This window comes from Ciona intestinalis, unplaced genomic scaffold, assembly GCF_000224145.3.
Source record: "Ciona intestinalis unplaced genomic scaffold, KH HT001070.1, whole genome shotgun sequence".
In the NCBI taxonomy this organism is placed as follows: Eukaryota; Metazoa; Chordata; class Ascidiacea; order Phlebobranchia; family Cionidae; genus Ciona; species Ciona intestinalis.
The window spans coordinates 30,550-42,503 of NW_004191391.1; the positions used below are offsets into that span (position 1 = coordinate 30,550).

At 34.1% G+C, this 11,954-nt stretch overlaps 2 protein-coding genes across 3 annotated transcripts in view; one reads left to right on the forward strand and one right to left on the reverse strand.

Annotated features, from left to right (window-relative positions):
• Positions 1 to 4,807, forward strand: part of LOC100180297 (fibronectin-like) — a gene marked incomplete at its 5' end in the record, with an annotated part of 34,834 nt that extends 30,027 nt beyond the window's left edge. Inside the window, 6 exon segments of the mRNA XM_002120240.4 lie at positions 110 to 240; positions 1,229 to 1,346; positions 2,038 to 2,183; positions 2,480 to 2,684; positions 3,139 to 3,278; positions 4,626 to 4,807. Of these exon segments, the coding sequence (XP_002120276.4) occupies positions 110 to 240; positions 1,229 to 1,346; positions 2,038 to 2,183; positions 2,480 to 2,684; positions 3,139 to 3,278; positions 4,626 to 4,655 (770 nt within the window).
• Positions 4,808 to 4,829: 22 nt separating this feature from the next.
• On the reverse strand, positions 4,830 to 9,503 carry LOC100175616 (ileal sodium/bile acid cotransporter-like). 2 transcript variants are annotated; one of them, XM_026839915.1, is made up of 8 exons: positions 9,225 to 9,503; positions 8,670 to 8,817; positions 7,855 to 7,967; positions 7,077 to 7,165; positions 6,617 to 6,758; positions 5,802 to 5,986; positions 5,481 to 5,571; positions 4,830 to 4,936 (listed from the first exon to the last, which is right to left on the reverse strand). In XM_026839915.1, exons 1-8 carry the CDS (start codon positions 9,448 to 9,450, stop codon positions 4,830 to 4,832), a joined length of 1,101 nt encoding a protein of 366 aa, XP_026695716.1. In that variant the 5' UTR covers positions 9,451 to 9,503. The 2 variants fall into 2 exon arrangements, with proteins under 2 accessions (XP_026695716.1, XP_002120408.1); XM_002120372.3 differs by having other exon boundaries at positions 4,830 to 4,939.
• Between the last annotated feature and the right edge of the window lie 2,451 nt (positions 9,504 to 11,954).

Consider the following 11,954-nt stretch of genomic DNA (forward strand, 5'->3'; position numbering starts at 1 on the left):
TACATACATGGTAACTCATAAGCTGGTGCGAGGTGTTAAACCTGTGTGATAACGAATGTCGTTTTCCGACCACGTGAGATAAAGTAAGTTACACTCATACTTATTGTAGATTCCCAGAGTGATGGATTGATGAACACATTGCTTCTTAATGTGTCAACATCAATTCCACCACCTTCCAACATACAAATGCAAAGATCAAGTGATGGAAGCTTAGTCTTCACCTGGCAATCACCAACTGCGGTATTTCATTTCTTTTTTTTTAAATTTAATTTCGAAAAAAATTCGAAAAAAAATTTTTAAAAAACACTTAAATTTTTATATTGATAGTTATTTAATAGGTAATACTTTTTTTTCAAATTTTAATATATGCTCTACTTTTTAGAATAATAATTTTAACAATAATTAATCTTAATGTAAACTTGTTAAGTGTCTTAAAAACTGTTTTTTTGTCTTTTTATTTTTATTTTTCTAATACTTTTTTTCTAATTTATATATATGAATCGCAGAACGGGATAATAGGACACCTTTTCATTATTTTTTTCGTCCTATTTAATAATAAACAAAGAACATTCAAAGAATTATAGAACCATATCCTTACAACTCCCATAGACCGTTGTTAATTGTTTAAAACACGATCAGGATATTTAGATATTATGTGCTAAAGTTGTCCCGTCTTCACCCTACTATGTCTTTGACTACAATAACAATAAATACATTAATTCAAATTTATCAGAAAGGTAGAATCTCATTGCAAAATGACAATGTTTAAGACAAAATAAAACTATTATGTCTAGGTGAAGCGACCACGCTTATGTTCTTCCAATTAAATATAAATATGTTTTCAACTATAAGCGTGTTTTAATAACTTTAGTTTTGTCGCTATATCCTGTCTTTTTTTTCAATTATTTCTAAATCTTTGCTACCGTAATTGAAAAGACAAACAAAGTTATTATTATATTATAAATATTTAAATAGTAGGGTGGGGGAAGATAGGACACCTTTAGCACAGAATAACTAAATATCCTGATCATGTTTTAAACAACTAACAATGGTTTATGGGAGTCGTGAGGATACGGTTTTATATTTCTTTGAATGCTCTTTGTTTACTACCAAATGTGACGGGAAAATAGAATGATAATGTGTCCCATCTTCCCCCACCCTACTATATGTTATATATTTCTCTATTACATATACTTTATAAGGCAGTAATACAATATATATTCTACAGTATGCAAGCAATTATATTGTTAAATATCGTGAAGTTTACCCATTTCTACAACATGAATATGTTGTAATGGAATTATCTGGGAGTGATACAAGTGTAACAATGCCTTTTCTGCAAGAAGGTACGAATATCATTGTTTTTCACTTTTAGGCAAAAGCAAGTTAAATTAAAAAACATTAATTTTGAGTAAAATTTGACATGCAATTATTTATTGTTGTTTTTTCCCACAAGTTTACCAATGCCTTTCTTCAAAATTGGATAAACGTTATTTTAATTTGACATGCAACTATTTATTATTATTTTTTCTTCCATTTTTGAAGAAAAGCAATTACAATCTAAAAAGCATTAACTTTTCGAATAAATTAATATTATGGTCCATTTTCAAAGTTGATTTTTATGATATCTACGCCTTCATAAAAAAGTTATCATAAAAAATATATGTTAAATTTGAATAACTTTGATGCAAACTTTTTGTTTTTTTCCACAAAGATATGAAATTGTGTTTTACTTGAAACAAAAAAAATACTTTTAAAAATATATTTTGAATTTAAACAATTTTTGATTCAAAATTTTTGTGTTTTTTTCCACATAGGAAAAAGGTATGAAATCGTGTTTTACTTGAAACAAAAAAAATACTTTTAAAAATATATTTTGAATTTAAACAATTTTTGATTCAAAATTTTTGTGTTTTTTTCCACATAGGAAAAAGGTATGAAATCGTGTTTTACTTGAAACAAAAAAAATACTTTTAAAAATATATTTTGAATTTAAACAATTTTTGATTCAAAATTTTTGTGTTTTTTTCCACATAGGAAAAAGGTATGAAATCGTGTTTTACTCGAAACGTGGTGAATTTAGAAGTGATTCTGTTGTTGTTAATGTTGATGTACCAGTGTCCCAACAAGTAAGGAATTACTGCACAGATCCTGATACAGGTGCAACTTATGCAGTTGGGCAGGTATGTTTGATTCATACTAATGGTTCTTAAAAAAAATTTTGTATTCTGTACCCTTTTAACAAAGTTCTAAATCAGATTTACCCCCAATATGTAATACGGGGGTTGATTTATTAAAAAGCAAAAACCAATAATTACATCAATTGTGGACGAATGCGCTTGCTTTTGGCAACGAGTTGTGGGTTCAAGGCTCGTCGCTGCTACCATTGTGGGCATATGTGTCCTTGGGCAAGACACTTAACGACAATTGCTCCCACCGAGTTTAATATTTTTTTTTTAATAATAAACTGTCTTTGCAGAATTGGCTTTCCAAAGCGGGTCTATTCCTTATGAACTGCACATGTCGTCCATCTCTCACAGTGGACTGCAGTAGTGGAGAATGGTGTCATACTGAGTATGGGGTTTTCAATAAGACAAATACATGGCGGCAAGACAACCCAGAAAACAATAAAAAGGAAGAATGCGTTTGTAATGGAAGTTCTGGCTACACATGCTATCCAAGAAGTAAGATTTATTAGAAGTTTAACTTGGCTAGAATTAAACATAAATAGCTTGTTTATTGTCTGTCTGCAAAGTGGTGCTATCATTGTGGGCGAATGTGTCCTTGGGCAAGACACTTGACGGCATTTGCTCCAACCCAGTGGTCTCTAATGGGTTGTCTAAATTATTAGCCACACATAAACAGTAAAGGAAAAATCCCTAAGAAATAATTACCCACAAAGTAACATACATGGTAACTCGTAAGCTGGCAAAAGGTGTATGAAACAGAACACCCATGTTTAACGACTGTCATTTTCCAGTCACGCAAGGATGAAGTAAGTTACATTCATTCATTCATACTCGTAAGCACGAGGTGTATGAAACAAAACACCCGTGTTTAACGACTGTCGTTTTCCAGCCACATCAGAATAAAGCAAGTTACATTCATATTTATTTAATTTTTTAACTTTTATCTCAGATTGCCAAGATGGTGACCGATGGTATGATGAGGGTGAACCATGGACTTCTGATATTGATGGATACATTTGTAACTGTGTGTGTCCAAGTGAACATACACAACCATGTACTTCCACATGCCGACCATCGATTCTTGGCCAAGTAAGTAAAGTGTCCGACACCGGTTTGTCGTACATAAAAATAATACTTAACGGCAATTGCTCCATCCCAGTGGTCACCACACAGCCACATATAAAAATAAAAAAATCCAAAAAAATAATCACCTACAAAGTAACATACATGGTAACTCGTAAGCTGGTACGTCTGCCTGTAACCCAGAGGTAATGGGTTCAAAGCTCTTCGCTGCTACCATTGTGTGGTGTATGTGTCCTTGGGCAAGACACTTAACAGCAATTGCTTCAACCCAGTGGTCACAAATGGGTTGTCCATATTATCAGTCATACAGAAAAAAAAAAAAATTGACCCAAAAATAATCACCCACGAAGTAACATACGTGATAACTCGTAAGCTGGCACGAGGTGTATAAAACAGAACACCTGTGTTATAACTGTAGAATATATAATAATATATGTGTTATACTGTAGAATATATAATAATATATTCAGTCAAGAAGTGGAAGAATATGTTTAATATTGTGTTACAGATTTTTTGTGAATGAAAGTAGTTTTGGGATAAGGCTGTAATTTTTTTAACATATTTTTCTTTCTAAATGCACTAGAGGATTGTACAGTATAAATATAATTTATAAATGAATGAATGTAACTTACTTTATCCCAGAGTGGCTGGAAAACAACAGTCGTAATAACACAGGTGTTCTGTTTCATACACCTCGTGCCAGCCTACGAGTTACCATGTATGTTACTTTGTAGGTGATTATTTTTTATGAGATATTTTTTAATTTTTTTGTGGTTATGGTTGATACTTTGGACAACCCATTAGTGACCACTGTGTTGGAGCAATTGTCATTAAGTGTCTTGCCCAAGAACTATTCCTTACTAATTAAGGAAGAACATTACGAACATGACTTTTAAAACTGACATTTGGCAAACTTACAGATATATTCGAATTAGGTGAATAAAATTACTTTGCAATGTTTGAATACCAATATAAAATAAACACAGCAAAACTTATTATTATTACGTTAGATAACATAAATGTTTTTATCCTTAATGAAAGCAGTATTATTTTTAAACAATAAACAAGCGAAAAAAACTCTGTAATTAACGGTAAATATAACAATTGTTAAAATGGTTAATATTGTGTATAATGTTGATGCGGGCTGAATTAGTGTAAAAATCCTCCAGGAAAATGTTTTGTAATCTTAAAGGACCAACGTCTGACATAGAATGCATACGCTAATGCTGTTTCGCCGTATGGCAGATAAAAAAATGGTCCTTTGAAATTACAAACAAAAGTTCCAGAAAATTTTTTTCATGTTTATGGGGTAATATATGAAAAGTGCTTATAATAAAATTGTTTCTTTTTTAGGATATCGGTTTCGAAAGCAAGCGTCGTTAATTTTACTGGCAGTGGTGTTCAGTAAAAAAACGGCAACTGTTTCTGTTCCTGTCATTGCTTTATGCAATGCACAATTTTGTTTTACTTTTTGATTTCCAATGTCCCGAATTTCGGAACATTTTTCGTTGAATAAACTTTGAAGTGATTGCAAATTGTGAAAATGTTGATGAAAATTCAGAATACTGAGTTACCAGTGACTTTCTCGTTGCTTTTCTCATTTTGATCAAAAGTCAAGTTGACGTTGCCGTATGTATTATGGTCCCCTTGTTGTTTAAATTTACCTGCTGTATAAAGAAACAATGGCAAAAAGTCAATCAGTAATAATGCAGTTGAAAAAATATATAGTAGGGTGGGAGAAGATCGGACACCTTTAGCACATAATATTCAAATATCCTAATCGTGTTTTAACAATTAACAACGTCGGAGTCGTGAGGACACGGTTTTGCTTCGAATGTTTTTGGTTTACTACCAAATGAGAGGATAAAATAGAATACAAAGGTGCCCCATACCCCACCCTACTATATAAACGTTAAACTTAAAACCTGCCCCTGAGTTAGGAATATATTAAATGAATCAATATCATATATCAAGTAAAGTGGGGTGGGGGGGAGATGGGACACCTATTCATTCTATTTTCTTGTCCAATTTCTTAAGAACATTCAAACAATTATCAAATCGTATCCTCACGACTCCCATAGACCGTTGTCAATTGCCTAAAACACGATCAGGATAATTGGATACTATGTGCTAAAGGTGCCCACCTTCCCCTACATGACTATAAATACGTTAAGCTGTGCATGTTAAAGTACAACTGCATTTACACACCCGGTGCCTTTAGTTCGTCTGAAGTGTCCTCTTTTTTGCACTTTTGTTTGTAAGCCACAAAAACGATGATAATTACGACAATCCAAGCGGCCTGTTCAAAAATGGTATAAAGTTATGAATCACATCATAATAATAATAACTTTTGTTTGTCTCTTGGATTACGGTAGCAAAGATTTAGATATAAATATTTTTAACAAAAAGACAGGATATAGCGACAAAACAACAGTTGTTAAAACACGCTTACAGTTAAAACATATTTACATTTAATTGGAAGAAAATAAGCGTGGTCGCTACATTATAATTTTTGTTTCCAATAAATACCTGGCTGACTAAATAAATAACTGGGAATAGGATCATTCTTCCTGTTTCTTGCAGAGTGAATCCAGATAGTTGTATTATTGAGATCGCCAGCTGAGTGTTTTGAACTCCGGTTTCAAGACTTACCGTACGTCTTTGGTAATGATGGAGTCGTATGCGTGGAATCAATGATATAATCGAAGATATTGCTGATAAATTGAGATGTCAGATTAGAAACGCAGAGTAACTCAGTGAAAGATTAAATGGAACTTACCTAATCCTCGCGTGGCCAGAAAACGGCAGTCGTTATGACACGAGTGTTCCGTTTCAGATACTTTGAGCCAGCTTGCGAGTTACCAAGTAGGCTATGTTACTTTATGGGTGATTGTTTTTTGGGGGGATTTTGTGTGATAATTTGGACAACCTAAACACTTTGCCAAGGCAACCCAGTGGTCACTAATTGCCTATGGGTTGTTTAAAATGTCCGCGATCATAAAAAAACAAAAGTCCACAAGTTACTTTTGCTTGTATACGAGCCAAGGTGGATGAAACAGAACACCCATTATAAAATCTGTCGTTTTCCAGCCACGCGAGGATAAAGCAAACTATATTCATGCATTCGTATAGTAGAAAGGGGGTAGATGGGACATCTTTTTATGCCAATTTCTCTTCCAATTTGGTAGTGAACAAAGAGCATTCAACGAATTCTAAAATCACATCCTTGCAACTCCGATAGACCGTTGTTAATTGTTTAAAACACGATCAGGACGTTTAGATATTATGTGCTAAATGTGTCCCTTATCCCACCCTACTATACATTCATTCATTGTATGACTTACTGTATCCGAGTATCATCCCAATTGCAGGAAAAATTGCTGCGCAAACAATCTGACTTGGAAGAATGGACCACACTCCGTTAAAAGTAACAATTGAAATCACAGCGACTACAATTATTGCAATGGCTCCGAGGATTGATAGAATCTGAATTTGTGAATGAATACATGTAACTCACTTTATCCTCGCGTGTCCAGAAAATGACTGTTGTTAAACACTGGTGTTCTGTTTCATACACCTCATGCCAGCTTATGAGTTATCAAGTATGTTATTTTATGAGTGGTTGTTTTTTTATGTGTAGATGATAACTTGGACAACTCATTAGTGACCACTGGGTTGGAGCAATTGCCGTTAAGTGTCTTGCCGAAGGACACATATGCCCACAATAGCAGCAGCGACAAGCCTTGAACCCATTACCTCTAGGTAAGAGGCAGGCGCCATAACCACTTATTTGTCCAGACATACCTTAACTAGTTTCTCTGCATGGCGAGGAAATCTCCATCTGATAATCATTCCAAGCGCTATTGGTACAATCAACGCTGCTAAAGTGACGCCTGTAATAAAAGATAGGAGATTAGATAATTTAAAACTAACTATATAGTAGGGTGGGAAAAAATGGGATACCTTTTCATTCAATTTTCTCATCCCATTTAGTAGTAAGCAAAATAAAGAAATATATAACTGTCTCCTCACGACTCACCCATGGACCGTTGGATATATAGTCTATTATGTATTAACTGGGACTTGTTAAAATAAGTTTTCCCAGCTAGATTTTTGACTGTAGTGAGCGTGCTGTTATATATAGTAGGGTAGAGGGAGATGGGACACCTTTAGCACAGAATATCTAAATATCCTGATCATGTTTTAAACAATTAACAACGGGTTATGGAAGTCGTGAGGATAGGGTTTTATATTTCCTTGAATGTTCTTTGTTTACTACCAAATGTGACGAGAAAATATAGAATGATAATGTGTCCCATCTTCTCCCACCTTACTATATTTACATTTGATTATTCCGGCGCCGTGGCATAGAGTGGTTATAGTGGTTAGCGCGCCTGCCTGTAACCCAGAGGTGATGGGTTCGAGACTCGCCGCTGCTACCATTGTGAGCGTATATGCCTTTGGGCAAGATACTTAACGGCAATTTCTCCAACCCAGTGGTCACTAATGTCACTAAATTTCCTATTCTTCGCTACCATAATCGAAGAGACATTTAAAGTTATTAGTATTAATATATTATTACCTAACGTTTCAAAGGGTACCACCATCGATTGATCAAATCCAAGTGTGTAGATGTACAAGAGAAGCGGCATCATTCCCAATCCTAACGTGCTTGATACTGTTGTCATTGTTATGCTGTAAAAATATCAACTTTACAACGAGCAGCACAACAACAATATGTTTTTAACTGTAAGCGTGGTTTAACAACTGTTGTTTGTCGCTATATCCTGTCTATCGTTTTTATATCTTCGCTACCGTAACCGAAGAGACGAATAAAGTTGTACTATTATTATAGTACTGTGGGGTAAAATAGGACACCTTTAGCACATAATATCCAAATATCTTGAAAATGTTTTTAACAATTAACAACGGTCAATGAGAGTCGTGAGGATATGGCTTTATAATTCTGTGAATGTTCTTTGTTTCCTACCAAATTCGACAAGAAAATAGAACGAAAAGGTGTCCCAACTTCCCCCACCCTACCATATGATAACAATAATTTGAAGAGGAATTAAAAACCTATAAAAAACAAAAGCAAAGAACAATAGGAAACCAACGGACCAAATACGTTGAAACATTACTCCTAAAACCAGACCCTTTATATAGTAGGGTGGGGGAAGATGGGACACCTTTTTATCCCATTTTCTCGTACCATTTGGTATTAAACAAAAAACATTTAAAGAATTATAAACCCGAATCCTCACGACTTCTATATGACGTTGTCAATTGTTTAAAACACGATCAGGATTTTCGGATATTAAGTGCTAAAGGTGTCCCATCTTACCCCATCCCACTATACCTTTATAGAGGCAAAAAATAAAGAATAATTTTAAAAACCTCAAATCCATGTCTCCGTCTATCCAATACGCAGCAATATTTGAAGTTGATCCACCAGGACATGCACCCAAAATCAACAAAGCCAATGTTTCTGGTTCTGGCATTTGAAATGCCTTTGCAAGGCCAAATGCTATCGATGGCATTATAACTAGAAAAACATGAAAATACGGGTATTTATTTCTGTAGCATTAAAAATACAAAGAGTGTGTAAAAATGTGGTTATGTTTTCTGAAACAATAAAAATGCAATCAGTATCTGTAGAGACGATTATTTTTTTTCTGAGTCAATAAAAACACGAACAATTTGTGAAAATGTGTTAATTTTTTTGTTGAATCGTGGAAAAAATACGAACAGTATAAAAGGCGGTTATTTTTTTCTAAATCAATAAAAATACGAACTACGTGTGAAAATGTGTTCAATTATTTTCTGAAGCATTAAAAACACGAACAGTATCTGAAAAGCGGTTATTTTTTTTAAGACAATAAAAGCACGAACAGTATGTGAACATTTGTTCATTTTTTTCTGAAACATTTAAAATACGAACAATATACTTACCAAACTGGCAGAAGAATCCCACGATCACGCCGGATGGTTTTTTGAGATGTTTAATTACTTTTGGAAATTCTACTGCGCAACCCATTCCGATCATTATGATGGCCAGCATGACAGTAATCAGTATGTTTAGTATCTGTCGTGAGGGGTCTGGTTTGGGAAAGTTACCACCAGTCCCATTGATGGTTCCGTTAGTGGTAACATTCGGAGCAAACGTAGTAATATCCATTTTAAACAGAAATCTATCGGAATATACAAATTCTAGTTGCTGACAAAAAATATTTTAAGAATATACTCGGCAGGGTGTTTAGATGTAGTAGGTTGGGAAAAGATGGGACGCCTTTTCATTCTGTTTTCTCGTACCATTTTGTAGAAAGCAAAGAACATTCTAAGAATTATAAAACCGTATCCTCACGACTCCTGTCAGGCCGTTTTTAATTGTTTAAAACACAATTAGAATATTTGAATATTACGTGCTAAAGATGTCCCATCTTCCGCCACATTAGTATATGTTTTCAGCACCTCATGTCCTGTGACTTTATTCTGACATACTTTTACTTAATAAGTATCACATAACATAACCGTCGTCATTTATACCCCAGCAAAATCATAAACCGTAGATATGAAATTGATCAAACAGTTATGAAGTATGACGAAATTTTATTGCGTTATTAATAAAATATTTCCAAAAACCGAGCGCGATAAAAATTTTATTATTTTAATGTAACTTTTTACTATCGTTCTTTTATTTGAAGGTTTCGTTGAAAATACGTTTCATATTCTAATTAAATAATATGTTTTGTTGGCCTATTTCTTTCGTAATACCTCCACGGGTAAATCCCAATGGCTTGCGCAATGTTTGTTGGTCGTCAAGGCTTACTGGAAATTCTGCAGCCTAGTTGTATTAATGTAAGGTGGGGTAAAAGGGTACATTCAAGCGAATCGTGTCCCAAGTTAACGAAATTAAAACACATGATGTTTTTAGCGATACCATAAGTTTGTACTATCATATCTCTTTTAATTGACAACATACTTGTAAAAATACAGCAGGGTGGGGTAAGATGGGACTCCTTTGGCAAATAATATACAAATACCCTGATCGTGTTTTAAACAATTAACAACGGTATATAGGAGTTGTGAAGATACAGTTTTATAATTCTTTAAATGTTCTTTGTTTACTACCAAATGGGACGAAAAAATAGAAAGAAAAGAAGCCTCATTTCCCCCCACCCTACTATGTATTAAAACACAAGAAAAGTTATTTAACAATTCGCACAGCGGGTGCTATTTTTGCGATTCGCAAACGGACGAGTTAAGATGAGACCATGAGATAAAGTGTAATAATTATTTATCGAGCGCTCTGTCTTGTACAAGGTGTCGAATGTAGATTGTCTTCGTTATTCGATCTTTGGTTATTGATTACTTTCACGTTACGAAGTACATTAAACCGCAATGCATTACATATTCTTACTCTGAGTTCGACTTTTTATATAAAGATAAATGAAAACTTCTTATAATAGAATTTGACAAATCAGGCCACCTCTTTATAGCAATACAAAAACATAAAAATAAATGTCTTTTATAGACGGCGATTCGCGTCCGTGTGTATACGAAGTGCATTAAGCCACAATGCATTCCATGTTCCACGTTTAAAGTGACTTGCTGTACAAGGGAAAATAAATGACCATTTTAATGGAATATGGCCAAAAAGCGCGTTCAAGTTTTTAAATATCTTTCCTGAATAAATATTGTTTTAAAATATTTCTGTATGTCTGCTGACTCTTACATTACATTATATTCTGGATAACTGGACATCAAATATCAGGAATATAAAGAAAGTCATGTTTCCAACATATAGTAGGGTGGGGAAGGCGGGGCACTCTTATATTTATTTTCCTCGTCCCATTAGGTAGTAAACAAAGAATATTTAAAGAATTATAAAACTGTATTCTCACGACTTCTATAGACTGTTGTTAACTGTTTAAAACACGATCAGGATACTTGGATCTTATGTGATAAAGGTGTCCCATCCTACCCCGCAATACTATTAGCAACAGCGAGCTTCGAACCTGTTCTTATCGGCGAGAGTATATTTTAACCTATGTAAAACGACTTATATTATTTCTAACACCTGCCAATTTGGTGTGGTTTAATTTCAAACCTAAAACGATCAGCTACAAATTTATTCAAAAAGCCCTAAATGACCTAAAATGCAACTACATTGTAACCTATACGTAAAAAAAAAACATTTAAAAATATTCAAAGACAAACCAAACGCATACACTAACTTAACTACAGATACTACTGGCAAAGAAACACGGGGAAACTGAATAACTTGTAGAACACAATGGATTAGAAATGCAGATTGCAAACGGCGCGCGCGGTGCCTTAATCAAAGGCGCGTGTGTTGGATATAGTAGTCTGGGGAAAGATGGGACACCTGTTCATTCTATTTTCCCTTCCAATTTGGTAGTAAACAAAGAAAATTCAAAGACTTTTTACTATGCTTTCACAACTCCCTTAGACCGTTGTTAATTGTTTATCGGGATATTTAGATAATATGTGCTAAAGGTGTCCCATCTTCCCCCACCCCACTATATATTTGTTCCGATCATCTATTTGTACTGGGCGCTATTAAGCATGCGACGAAACGTTACTGCATATGAGTCATGGTAATATTTTGCTCCGAAACGTTTTTAAGTCGGTCCGTATTTAATGTACCTCGTATTGGAT

What these genes read in the sequence shown, in the direction of transcription:
- LOC100175616 (XM_002120372.3), bottom strand. Translation starts at nt 9,450, where the DNA reads ATGGATATTACTACGTTTGCTCCGAATGTTACCACTAACGGAACCATC. An exon ending in GGGATTCTTCTGCCAGTTTG is followed by an intron (nt 8,818 to 9,224) that starts GTAAGTATATTG and finishes ATGTTTTTCTAG; the next exon opens with TTATAATGCCATCGATAGCA. An exon ending in ATGCAGAGAAACTAGTTAAG is followed by an intron (nt 6,759 to 7,076) that starts GTATGTCTGGAC and finishes TCACAAATTCAG; the next exon opens with ATTCTATCAATCCTCGGAGC.